Raw genomic sequence first — 12,255 nt, 5'->3', positions numbered from 1 at the left:
TATATTAATAATTTTTTTTTTTTAGAAAAGTGAACTTATTCTTAAATAGAATGGACAGGCAGGGCTTGAAGGGGCTCTATCCAAGTCTGTGCCTTCCTTCCTTTTTCTTGGCATTTTGTTGTCTCTTACAAAATGATAGCTGCATTTTAAGTACCATTAGAATTAATAATCGTACAACTAAACACATGTTCTTTAGCAATGATCTCACGGTGATTACAGTATTACATAGTTGAGAGCTTGTTTTCATTTGGCAAAGTAAGCCATTTTAGGGTTAAGGCATTTAGTTGTTAAAGGGGTTGTAAAGGTAAAAATTTTTTCACCTTAATGCATTCTATGCATTAAGGTGAAAAAACTTCTGACAGAACCGCCGCCCCCAGCCCCCCCGTTTTACTTACCTGACGCCTCGAAAGTCAGCTTCGCGTTCCCGACATCTGTTCCTCCGCTCACCCTGGCCGCTGATTGGCTGCAGTGGATGGATTGAAAGCAGCGCAGCCATTGGCTCGCGCTGCTGTCAATCACATCCGATGACGCGGCGCGCCGGGGGGCGGGGCCGAGTGATACAGTGAGCGGCTATAGCCGCCGGCTGTATCACGGGAGCGCGCCCGCAAGCACTCACCACCGTGCGAGGGAGCTCGCATTAAGGTGGTGAATGCTTGCGGGGAGGAGCTGAAACAGCCGCCGAGGGACCCCAGAAGACGAGGTTCGGGGCCACTCTGTGCAGAACGAGCTGCACAGTGAAGGTAAGTATAACATGTTTGTTATTTTAAAAAAAAAAAAAAAACACCTTTACAAACGCTTTAATTGCGCCTAGGAATATTTACCTGAGTTTGCTGTAATATTTGCTTGTGTTTTTTGTTTACAGGGTGCCATATACGGGATGGCACAAACAATACCCGACAGGTCTATGGTGCTGGAGATTTCCAAAGCCTTCCTGGACTGCCTGTATCTCACTGAAATGCCTTCCAGTGCCAAGCAGATAAACGGTTCACCTGGGCACCAATAACCAGCACTACTTTCTGTGGGCGGTACTCTACAAAACGGTTCCACGGAGCCAACACAGCAGGATGGCACATAGACTGCTTTTTATTACATTTACTTTTAAAGCCTTTTAAGGAACAGGTATTTTTTGATCATTTTTGTATGCCCAGTATGCAAGGTACTACTTGTTCCTTATTTTTTCCTAATTCAGGGTAAACATGCGTAATTTATTTAGTGAATAAGTGCTATGTAATAACTGTAGAAAATCATTATTGCACATTTCATTCTTGTATGAGTGCATATTTGCTCTGTTACCGTGTACAGATCTGACCTGCTTCTGTTTGTCATTGTTCTTGTAGACAAACCACCCTGTTATACGTGTTATAGGCTATTTGAGTTTTGTTTACGTTTAGTCTTGTTGAATTAACATTAGGCTGATGATAGGCAAAGTAGATCTAATCCCATTCATTCAAATTTCATAAAAGCTTTACCATGTTGGTGTAATTTAAAAAGTTGGTTCTAATCTTTTTACATCTTCAGCTTCCATTAGAATAGTACCTGGTAATCCTGCCATTAGTTTTTTTTGTTCAGGCACTTCCTGTTATAGGGTAACAATGCTCTCCTTCTGTATCTCAATGCTCTTCAGCATTTTTGCCCCGTTACATGTGCTTCCACACGGGACTATATGTGACTATGCTGACACTTGTTGCACAGGCATGGCCTGCCCATTGTGTAGCCAACGCTAGGGCTTATGCATGTGAGCAAGAAGTCTCTGAAAAAAGACTGGAGAAGATCAGCATATAATGAGATGTAAAAACGATGACAAAACAGAGGGATATTATAGTAATATAAATGACATTCAGTTAAGGTTTAGATCTAAATTAAGAAAGCTAGCGCTTAAAATCTAACAAATGTTATAGTTTAATTCCTAGTATACTGAGTGTGCTGGGGAAAATACAAGCTGAAAACTATTCTACATCAACTCTTAGTTGGTTATACATGGCTCAAATTGTGTCCGTTTCTGCTGAATCAGCTGAAATTCAAGTTATGGGTTTCCTATCTGCACCACCTGCTCAACAAGGAAGTAGTAGTGTCTGCTGTGGATGGGCCACAGAGCTCACACTCACATGCTGCTGAAAACGTTTCCATTGTCAGATACAATGCTGAAAGTTTTTGTCTGACATTTGCCCAAGACCCTTCTCACAAGGAGATATTCACAGCCATAGTTCTGGGCTGACTTTGACTACTGCCTTTTGGCTGTCAGTCGACCTCTCCTTGATTGCAATGAATGGCGGTTCCATGTCTGGATAACAGCATGTCTGCCCATCAGCTGACAGATAATGCCAGTGCCATGACAATTGGTGTGTTTGGCACAACTCGTTTAAAAAAAAAAAAAAAAAGGTGTTTGGCTGAGAGCTGACAATGGTTGTCAAAGTGATGCTGAATGCATACTGTTTAATTTACATTGTCTCTTCTATTTCTGTATGTGGATGATGGCACTGTAATTATGTTAATAAAAAAAACAAAACATCAAAGTACTTTTTTCCTAATCGATATACAGAGATCACATGACCCAGATCTTTCTCAGTCTGTCTGCAGGGAAATGCAAGCAGGAGGAGCTTCTAGTCCTCTGTCGCTGGTCACATGTTCAAAATAAAAAAAACAGCCTTTGGAATACCGAGTAAAAATTAATAATAATAAACTGTTTTAAATTGTCATACAAGTTATATATTTGAAATCAAATCTTTATTTTTTGGCAATAACATGGTGTGGGCGTATTTCAGCCAGTCACAGGCTCCTTCAGCCTGTGTCTTAGAATAAGAGGGAGGTGAAGCTTCCATCAATCTAAATGTAATATTCCACCCCCATTGTGTTTAGCTGGTTAGTAGGCATGGAGGAGGGAGGGAGTGGGCTGTCATTTACCACTGTGTATACGCCCACATGTGTGACTCTATAGATACATGGGCTGCTCAGATGTGATAGGGAGGAAATACTCAGCATAGAAACTCATTTTAAGCTGAGCATGTGCAGAACTGCCAACACTGCTCTTCAAAATCCTCAGCTGAATTGGGGACATGACAGAAGGGGGTTAGAGAACAGCAGATCAAGTTTTTGTCAGAAAATGAATCCCATAGTGAGTGAGTCTGAACAGCCTGTAATGCACCATTTATTGATCGGTTTTAATGATGTGGTTTTAGTGACACTTTTAAGTGTTTCGATCTTCTTGCCTTGTAAAGAAATGATAATAAAAGCCATATTTATTATAATTTCTCATCAGATTTTAATCAGGTTCTTGCATTTGATTGTTAATAATTAACATGTTCCAGTATTGGGGGAAGCCAAATATGTGTAACCTTTTATTTCTGTCAATAATAATCAGGGTAATGATAGGAGGTAATTTTGTGTTCAGTATTTCTAGCTGTAGTAGCTTTTATTACAGGAATAAAGTCATAATGGTGATAACATCTCTATATTCAGGAACCTTTAATTCTTGTTATCAAGTTTAAATGCTGGTGAAATCTTACCAGTCCACCAAATAAGAGGTTGTGCAATGAGTGGATGATGGTGCTTTGAGTCATTCACAAGTTTCTTGTATACAGGGGTGTCTATAGAGGAATATTCTTGCATGGTTCCTACCCACCTCCTTATGGAGTCTCTCACTTCCTGCTGGAACCAATTGATGGGCACTTCTGTGGCATTCTCTGCGAGGTAGGAAAAGTGATGCTGCAACAGGGAACAATACAGGAGAGAGAGTGCAGCAAACTTACTATCTACACCCAGAAAGATGGCTGAGAACCAGCCCTCTGACACTTACCCACAATGCATAGAACACAACTCTGACCTTTAATTATCTTCCAGTTAGTTTCTGCCTGGATGGGAACAACTAATGAAGCTTCAGCCTCTAAACAAACATCACTTTGTTCCCTATACAGTTTGATGAATACAATGTTTTTTGTAAGGTAACATTCTATAAAATGGCCACATTTCAGCTTATCCAGTGCTGGTAAGTTGTATCTCCACTTCAAGCATATGGCTACTTTAGAAGAAGATTTATGACATTGTTTATCTTGCCTGCTATTCATTTGTTATCACACTCCTGGTCTAAAATATGTCTAGGCTGTGTATCCAAGTCCTCCCCCAGTGCCTGAAACATGACTATTAACAGCTGGTCTGTAGTCTAGTCATACACTGCAGGTTGGACTTGTCAGTCAATCCTGCTTTCTTTATGATTTCATCTAAATGATAACTGCAGTTGTACATAGACAATATACTGTTTTGAGATATAACCGATGTACAGGATTAGGGCAATTGCTCAGCACATACCTCAGAAAATCTGGCTTGTGGGGGTTCTTTTCATTGATAAAGAAGGAAGTGGCTTTGCATATTTCCTTACATCTATCTTCCTCCAGCATACACAGAGAGATGAATACACAGCACATCGCTGACCTCACCTCCCCGTATCCAGCTGTACTCTGGGATCTGGCAGCGTTAAGGAGCTGAGAGACACTTTCTGGTTGCTAAACTGGTCTGATTTTGAACAATTGCCGTCAGAATTTGAGCTGTGGGTCTCCTGGTCAGCACCACCTGGTTCAACAAAACTCAAGTGAGTAATCAAAGTAAAGTGGAAAATTATTGGCTGAGCAGTGGCTGCGTACAATCAGATGCATTCACTGTTTGGGTAGTCAGGGAGCTGCAGCTGCTTGAACACAATAGCTGGCAGCCCAGAATAGAGGAATCTGTTGATCTTCTCTGTTGATTTTCCTCCATCTGTGTATGGCCAGCTTAAGGCTGAAGATGCTTCAGACTGTCCCATTCTAAATTAGAATTTCTGCTTCATGAGATATGCCCGGTCCTAATGCAGTACACACACTTCACATGATAATGTATCAAAATGTGTTGTTTAATGCAGTTATCCTTCAGGTGACCAATTTCAGGCACCCCTGCTTTATACTTTATTTGATCTCCTGTACACTGAACAAACGACCACTGAAATGGGCATTTTGTACCTAGTTATTAGTGAAGTTTAGACTATTGCCTATTTTTTCTTTTTGTACCTACTTATATCACTGGAAACTTACAGAAGTGCGGGCACATTCCTCTTTCCAGTATAAACAGACTGGCATTAGTTGTTGCCTGGGAGCCCCAGGTGTTGCATACAGCCGCCTGTAGATGAACGATTGTAGGTGGTTGTACACTGATGTGTACCACTACTTGCATAAAGTGACACATGCGTTCAGACACGAGTCCCTGAATACAGACTGTTTGGGACTTGAATCTGTCCACATCCACCAATTTATGCGGCACCAAGGTCTCCTGGGCACCAAAATGTGCCAGTTTTACTTTTGTGGGAAGGAATGTTCCGTTGTGCATGAGACCCCCAAGGTGGTTTTTTACTTTCTGTAAAAGAATAGACTCCTTCCAGTTTTAAATGTTTGTTTTCTCCGCTTTCCTCAGATGGCTTAGTATGCTGGCTTAGATCAGCCGAGGTGAAAGCTAATTCAGCAATACTTATAATCACTCAGGACCAGACTTTAAACCTGTGTTTGGCCCTCACTATAACATGCTGAGCTGCAGTACCACTCTGGGGTGTTCAGATGGACTGAACCCCATATGGATGTTTGATTAGTTAGAACATTAGTGTTCCAAGAAAGAAATCCACAATATGGCCCCTTTCACACTGGCACTCTTCCCCGCCAGCAGATCCACCTGCGATGACAGGTCCACGTCCTTTCCGCTTATGCAGAGCGAACACAGCCTGCTCTTCTGTATGGGCAGCCGGAAGTAAACGAATCGCCTGTCCATTTACATCCGACTGTCCTGTCCTCTGATCCGATCTGCCAGACGGATGGGAAATGGATCTTCCATCGGTCCCCCAACTGCCCTGCGCGTGAAAGGCGCCTAACTCTTTTTCGTTCATTGGAAGGCATAGTTCTGCTTCAGACAGTCACCAACTGTGGTATATCGCCACCTGGTGGTTATCTGAAGCAGAGCTGTGTCTTCCAATGAACGCATAGAAAAGGATTATTTATATGGGTACAAAAGTTCTGTTTTTTGTATAGAGAATAAAACTCCCTACCAATGCATGCTAATGTTCAAAATCTGTAACTATAGTGTCCATTATGAAGCCATAATAACCACTAATAAAAATAAAAGCATTTTCTCCTGCCTGCTGGAAAGTACCATCGATGCTCACATATTCTAGGCACTGGTCATTTATTAATAGTTCATCAGAATTCGATACAGGCATGCATTGACGACCATCACTAGGTGTTAGCAAGTGCACTTAATATCCTTCTATGCGGTGGTCAGCGTTTTAACATGGCCTAACTGTTTTTCTTTTCCAACTTTTTTTTTTTAAATAGGTTTTTATTTTATGATGGACTAATCTAGTATAGTTAGTTTGTTTGTGTTTTTTTTTTTTTTTTTTTTTTATATCCAGTCACTGTGAATATCCAACAAACTTACCTTCTATGACCTGTATGTCCTTGAGATTGTTCGAAACAATTGAATTCCCAACTACAGCCAAAGTGTTTTAGTTTGGATGGGTTGAGACTTTCTGTTCTGGGAAGTATGGGAAATCTCTCCTAAAGGGATACAGAGGGGGCAGGGTAGGGAACAGGAATCCCTTGCTGTTTGAGAGGTAATGGTAATCACTTCCTGTATGTAGACAGAGAAGAAGTGAGGAAAAATCTCCCCAGTGGGGACGCAGAAAGCAATTAAAATCCAACAAAGGTTCTAACCTTTCCCTACAATATCCAAAAGAAAAAAAAAAAGATCATTGTTGTGGCAGTAGTTTGGATCTAAGTAGATAATGCTTTTAGCAATGATACGCATCATTCTTAAAAATGTTAGCACCTTCATACAACAGTTCATATGGAGTGAAGCAACTGCAAGTGACCTTGGACAGGTTGAAAATAGTTAAGCATTCAACATTCCTTTTTTGTGACTGCAGTGATCACCTGCCTTATGCTTCCATCTCAAGGATTTTTACCTTTTATACATTCTATGGATGAATGTAATAAACCTGTGTGCAGCTCCCCCAATACTTACCTGCGCCCCATCTTGACCCAGAGATGTGCATGAGAGCCTCGCTCTCTCCCTCCTCATTTGCTCTCGCTACTGTCAATCACAGGCACTGAGCCAATGAGGAGAGAGCTGGGCGTGTGGCTGAGCTGCGCTCCATGTGTGAATGGACACATGGCACTTGGCAGGAGGTAGGGGCCTGGAGCATTGGCAGGGGACACAAGGAGGAACAGGGCTGCTCTGTGCAGAACTACTGCACAGGGCAGTAAGTAGAACATGTTATTTTAAAAAAAATAAATACCAAGCCTTTTAATATCACTTTAAAACCGCTATATGGATGGAAATAAATTCTTCGGAGGGTCTGATCCTCCATAAATGATTGAATACTGGCTGTATAGTTATTCTCAGATGGGACATAGCTGCCATCAATATGTGTTTTGTCCATATATGTTTACCTACCACCTCAACTAAGAGCTGTAACCAGCAATTTATAATGTATCCTCATGGAAAATCTTCCATTAAGGTTATGCTGGCTAGAAGGGGCATTTTGTACTGCAAACCTGTCTGTTTCATCCATTCTATGGGGTTCATTAACTAAAACTGGAGCACTCAGAATCTGGTGCAGCTGTGCATGGTAGCCAATCAGCTTCTAAGGCCGGCCAGACACGGTTTGAATCTCGGCTGGTTCAGCAGGAACGGGCTGAGATTCGAATCGTTATGGGGCAGGCTGAATGTACCAAGCTGATTGGGTATAACCAGCCTACCAGATTCTATTTTGATTATCGTTAGCAGCTGCTATCAATAATCATTGTCCTCCCTGGGCGGGGACCATTGCTGATTCCCCCTGTCAGCACTGGGGGAATGGTGCAAATTTCTTTCCTGCAACCTGTGCACCGTGTATGGCCAGCTTAACTTCAGCTTGTTGGCTTTGGAAATATAACCTGGAAGCCGATTGGTTTCTATGCACATCTGCACCAGATTTTCACTCTTCAGTTTTTGTAAATAACCCCAATGTATGTCACCCCCCCTTAGTTCGATTTATTACAATTGTTTGCTACTGAATTCCAGTTTGCATTTATTGTAGGTGTATATTGTTCCTGAGCTAAAACGGCAAACAGACACTGTAATGGATGTTTATAGCCAATGTAAGGGATTTTCTTTTCTTTTTAGAAAGTGCCATTTCAGGGATTATTCTTTTCGCAGCACAAATAAACATAACTGTCCATGTACTTGTACTGTTAACTAGTCACATGTGCACAAAAGTCATGTATAGTCCCATTCTTGCAATAAAATATGTATATTATGGAGTCAGCAAAACTACTTACACCTGAACTAAATAAAGTGCCTTGTATCACCTTTGTAGGTGGCTGATAATTGTATTGTAATGTGATCCTGGAATAAAGTCTCAAATTACTACTTTACAGTTGTGACGTGTTTTTTCTTTGTTAAATGGATGAATTTAATATAGGAAAGTAGATGTTTGCGGGGGGGGGGGGGGGGGGGATTGGACCACTGAAGAGCCAATTTCAAGAGCCAATTTGCCATTCATCTGTCCAATGTGCTGACAGGGTACTTTTACACTTTTATTACTGTATATACAGCCTGGTAGCATTGTAGTCATTTACCAAGGCTCTGTTGGACTTGGAATGTATAATGGTTTTGTGTATATTTTCTTTAACCACTTCACTTCAATAGAGGGCACTTGTACCCCCTTCCTGCCCAGGCCAATTTTCAGTGCTTTAACATTTTGAATGACAATTGCGCGGTCATGCAATACTGTACCCAAATGAAATGTATCTTTTTTTCACACAAATAGAGCTTTCTTTTGGTGGTATTTGATCACCTATGCGTATTTTTATTTTTTGCGCTATAAACCAAAAAAAGCGACAATTTTGAAAAAAACTATATTTTTTACTTTTTGCTATAATAACTATCCCCAATTTTTAAAATAAAATTTACAATAAGCGTATATTGATTGGTTTGCGCAAAAGTTATAGTGCCTACAAAATAGGTAATTGATTTATGGCATTTTTATTTTTCAATCTTTTTTTTTTTTTTTTACTAATGATGGCGGTGATCTGTGATTTTTATCGTGACTGCAACATTGCGGCGGACAGATCAGACACTTTTTTTAAACCATTGACATTTATACAACGATCAGTGCTATAAATAGCCACTGATTAATGTGTAAATGTCACTGGCAGGGAAGGGGTTAACACTAGGGGGTGATCAAGGGGTTAAATGTGTTCCCTGACTGTGTGTTCTAACTGTGGGGGGGATGGGACTGACTGGAGGAGGAGACCAATCCTATATACTAAGAACACACTATCTGTCTCCTCTCCCCTGACAGGATGTGGATCTATGTGTTTACACACAGATCCACATTCCTACTCTGTCATGAGCAATCGCGGGTGCCCGGCAGACATTGCGGCTGCCGGGCACGAGCATAGGCTCCTTGGCGGCGTGTGCGCCCACTATGCCGGAGGGAAGCTGAGTAAATCCTATGACGCCCGCCCGGGATGTGAGATCCCCTCTGCAGACGTCATTTGACTATGGGTGGGATGGGAAGTGGTAATACAGCTACAAAATTACACTTTTTTTCTCCTTTTTTTAGTCATGTCCACTCTGCACGGTTTACTAGATGCCATCAGCTTTAAGTATGTAAATGTCAGCTTGAGCCATTGAGCTCTGTAAACAAACTTTTTTCTAAACCAAATGCATTAAGAGTACCTCTATATTCCCTTTTTTTCTTTGTATGGCACTGTTCTGTCGATACTTTCAGTCGGTGACAGTGGGGCTAATTTACTAAAGGATTTGGGAATACACACAAATTATTGTGTAGACATTTTCATTTAAATTATCCAGTTGTGTGCAGATGCAATAAACAGGGTTTTTGTTTTCACATGATTGGATAATTAAAGTGAAATTCACACATTTTACTGCGTGAGCGTTCTCAAATAATTTAGTAAATCGGCCACAGAGTGCCTGAAGGGGAAAAGTGTCTGCAGTGCACTCTGTAGAAAAGTAATAAATCCATCTCCTCTTCCCTTCACTGAACGAATGACGAGGAGGCTGATTGGCTCCTAGCCAGAGAGTGATCAATCGAAAGAGAATCGGGCAGGCTGGTTGTACTGTGGCTGTCGATTGTTTGATCAACATGGTACGTTCAGCCTGCCCATGAATGGTTCAAACCCAGCCAAGATTTGAACTGTGTATGGCCAGCCTTACACCTGGAAGGTTATGTTATTTTATGTTCCATGGCAATGTTTTGCATTGGCTTAGTGGTTGCACTCCTGCCTTGCAGCACTGTAGTCATTGGTTCAAATCCCAGAATGAAATCAATTTTCACATTACATTGGATAAAAACAAGAGGGCATAATTTATTCTAAAAAAAAAAAATGTCTAATACTGTTGATGGATTCTAACATTTAACTACTGTAAGAAATTATTACAAAGGAGGAATCGAGTACAAGAAGGATTTAGAGTAAAGACAGGAGGCCGACGGCAGAGTTTCTTCCCTCGCTTGTTTCTTTTCTTTGAATTACTTGGAGAAGGCTTACAGCTGAAGGTTCAGGAAACAAATGACCATTCCTATCATTCACATCACCAATAAAACAGACTAGTTTATTATCTGGACATCTGACTGCATGGCAATGCTGCCACCTACTGTTAGGACAGGGTATTGGCCACCTGTTCAATAAAGCTGGCCAGATTGATGTCTCTTTCTGATAAACCACCACATTCATGAGTGCTCAAAGTGATATGAACCTACAAACAAAACATATTGGACACGTTATTAATATACTAAAATTTACTGTGCATTTGCATGTATTAATAATTAAGCAAACATACTACACAGTATCCTATTACATCAGCAATAACTTTCCTATATACACAGTAAGTATTTGATCCTGGGTACAGCACTGCAGGCAAATGTCTGTTGAAGAAGGTACATGCTTATCTGTCACATTCATAATTTAGCCCTTGTTCACACTGAAGGTGGGTTTGAAATTGTGTGAGTTCAGCTGAATTTGGGGGGCGATTTGAAATACATTTGTGGGAGTTCATGCACAAATGTTTATTGAAATCATCCCCACCAATGTGATTGGAGGCTAAAGGTTACAGTGCAGATCTCACTGAATGCAAAAGTGTGAAAATTATCATATATGCATTTACATAAAGATGAGATTAAAGTGCTTGTAAACGTGAAAAAGGGGGGACTTTGGACTTTTGAATGAAATGGTTGACTCATGTGGATGAATGAAATACAATTTATTAGAATAAGAGGTAAAAATTGCATGAGAATAGTATAATTTATATAAAAAAAAAAAGCAATGGATAAATGCCATAATCTATATACATATTCATGACACATTCATGATATATATCTGGATACTATATTTATTATTAATAATTGTTATCTATTTAATTACTGCCAATGCTTTATGACTTTACCTATTATATAATATTATCATGTGCTGATTGTGTTACCATCAAATTCATAGTGTATAACACACTCAGCACATGATAATATATAATAGGTAAATTCATAAATCATTGGCAGTAATTAAATAGATAACAATTATTAATAAATATAGTATCCAGATATATATCATGAATATGTATATAGATTATGGCATTTATCCATTGATCTTTTTTTTTATATGAATTATATAGAATATGGCATTTATCCATTGATATATTTTATATAAATTATACTATTCTCATGCAATTTTTACCTCTTATTCTAATAAATTGTATTTCATTCATCCACATGAGTCAACCATTTCATTCAAAGTCCCAAGTCCCCCCTTTTTCTTTTTTATCCAAGCCGGGATGGAGGCACCCATGTGCCTCATTCAAAGTCCCAACTCCCTATTTTTATTTCAAAGTGCTTATAAACCCTTCCCAACTACCCAGTGCAGGGACTATCCTCAGGTGATACAGAGAGGAAATAAATCCTCCTCCATAAGTTGTACCTGTTTATCTACATTATTATCCACATCTGTTCAAAGGACTGAATTCATAAGCTTGTCTGAGCAGTCAGAAAAAAAAGGGGGGGCAGGGAGAGTTGAAGTTTCACTCTGCAGAGGTCTGGGAGCTTATTGGAGGGAAGAGACACACCCCCTGCACACAGAAACAAAGCTGAGGCTGTCAATCAGCTGGAGCTTCCTCCCCTGTCACCATTTTTCTCTTGGTGTCAGGAAATCTTGTCAGAAGTGATATATATTGATAGAGGAATGAAGCAACAGG

The 12,255-nt window shown here is 40.2% G+C and overlaps 2 protein-coding genes across 2 annotated transcripts in view; one reads left to right on the top strand and one right to left on the bottom strand.

Annotated features, from left to right (window-relative positions):
* SGPL1 (sphingosine-1-phosphate lyase 1) overlaps window positions 1-8,423 on the top strand; it is a gene marked incomplete in the record, with an annotated part of 82,315 nt that extends 73,892 nt beyond the window's left edge. Inside the window, 1 exon segment of the mRNA XM_073596707.1 lies at window positions 863-8,423. Within this exon segment, the coding sequence (XP_073452808.1) occupies window positions 863-1,003 (141 nt within the window).
* Window positions 6,379-12,255, bottom strand: part of PCBD1 (pterin-4 alpha-carbinolamine dehydratase 1) — a 24,563-nt gene continuing 18,686 nt past the window's right edge. The window contains exon 4 of the mRNA XM_073596708.1: window positions 6,379-10,770. Coding sequence (XP_073452809.1) covers window positions 10,672-10,770 — 99 coding nt within the window. The 3' untranslated portion in view covers window positions 6,379-10,671. The remainder of the gene's footprint in view (window positions 10,771-12,255) is intronic.

The sequence above is a fragment of the Aquarana catesbeiana genome, linkage group LG08 (assembly GCF_042186555.1).
Source record: "Aquarana catesbeiana isolate 2022-GZ linkage group LG08, ASM4218655v1, whole genome shotgun sequence".
NCBI lineage: Eukaryota > Metazoa > Chordata > Amphibia > Anura > Ranidae > Aquarana > Aquarana catesbeiana.
The sequence above is the reverse complement of the archived record's forward strand: the minus strand, read 5'-3'. Positions and strand labels throughout refer to the sequence as shown.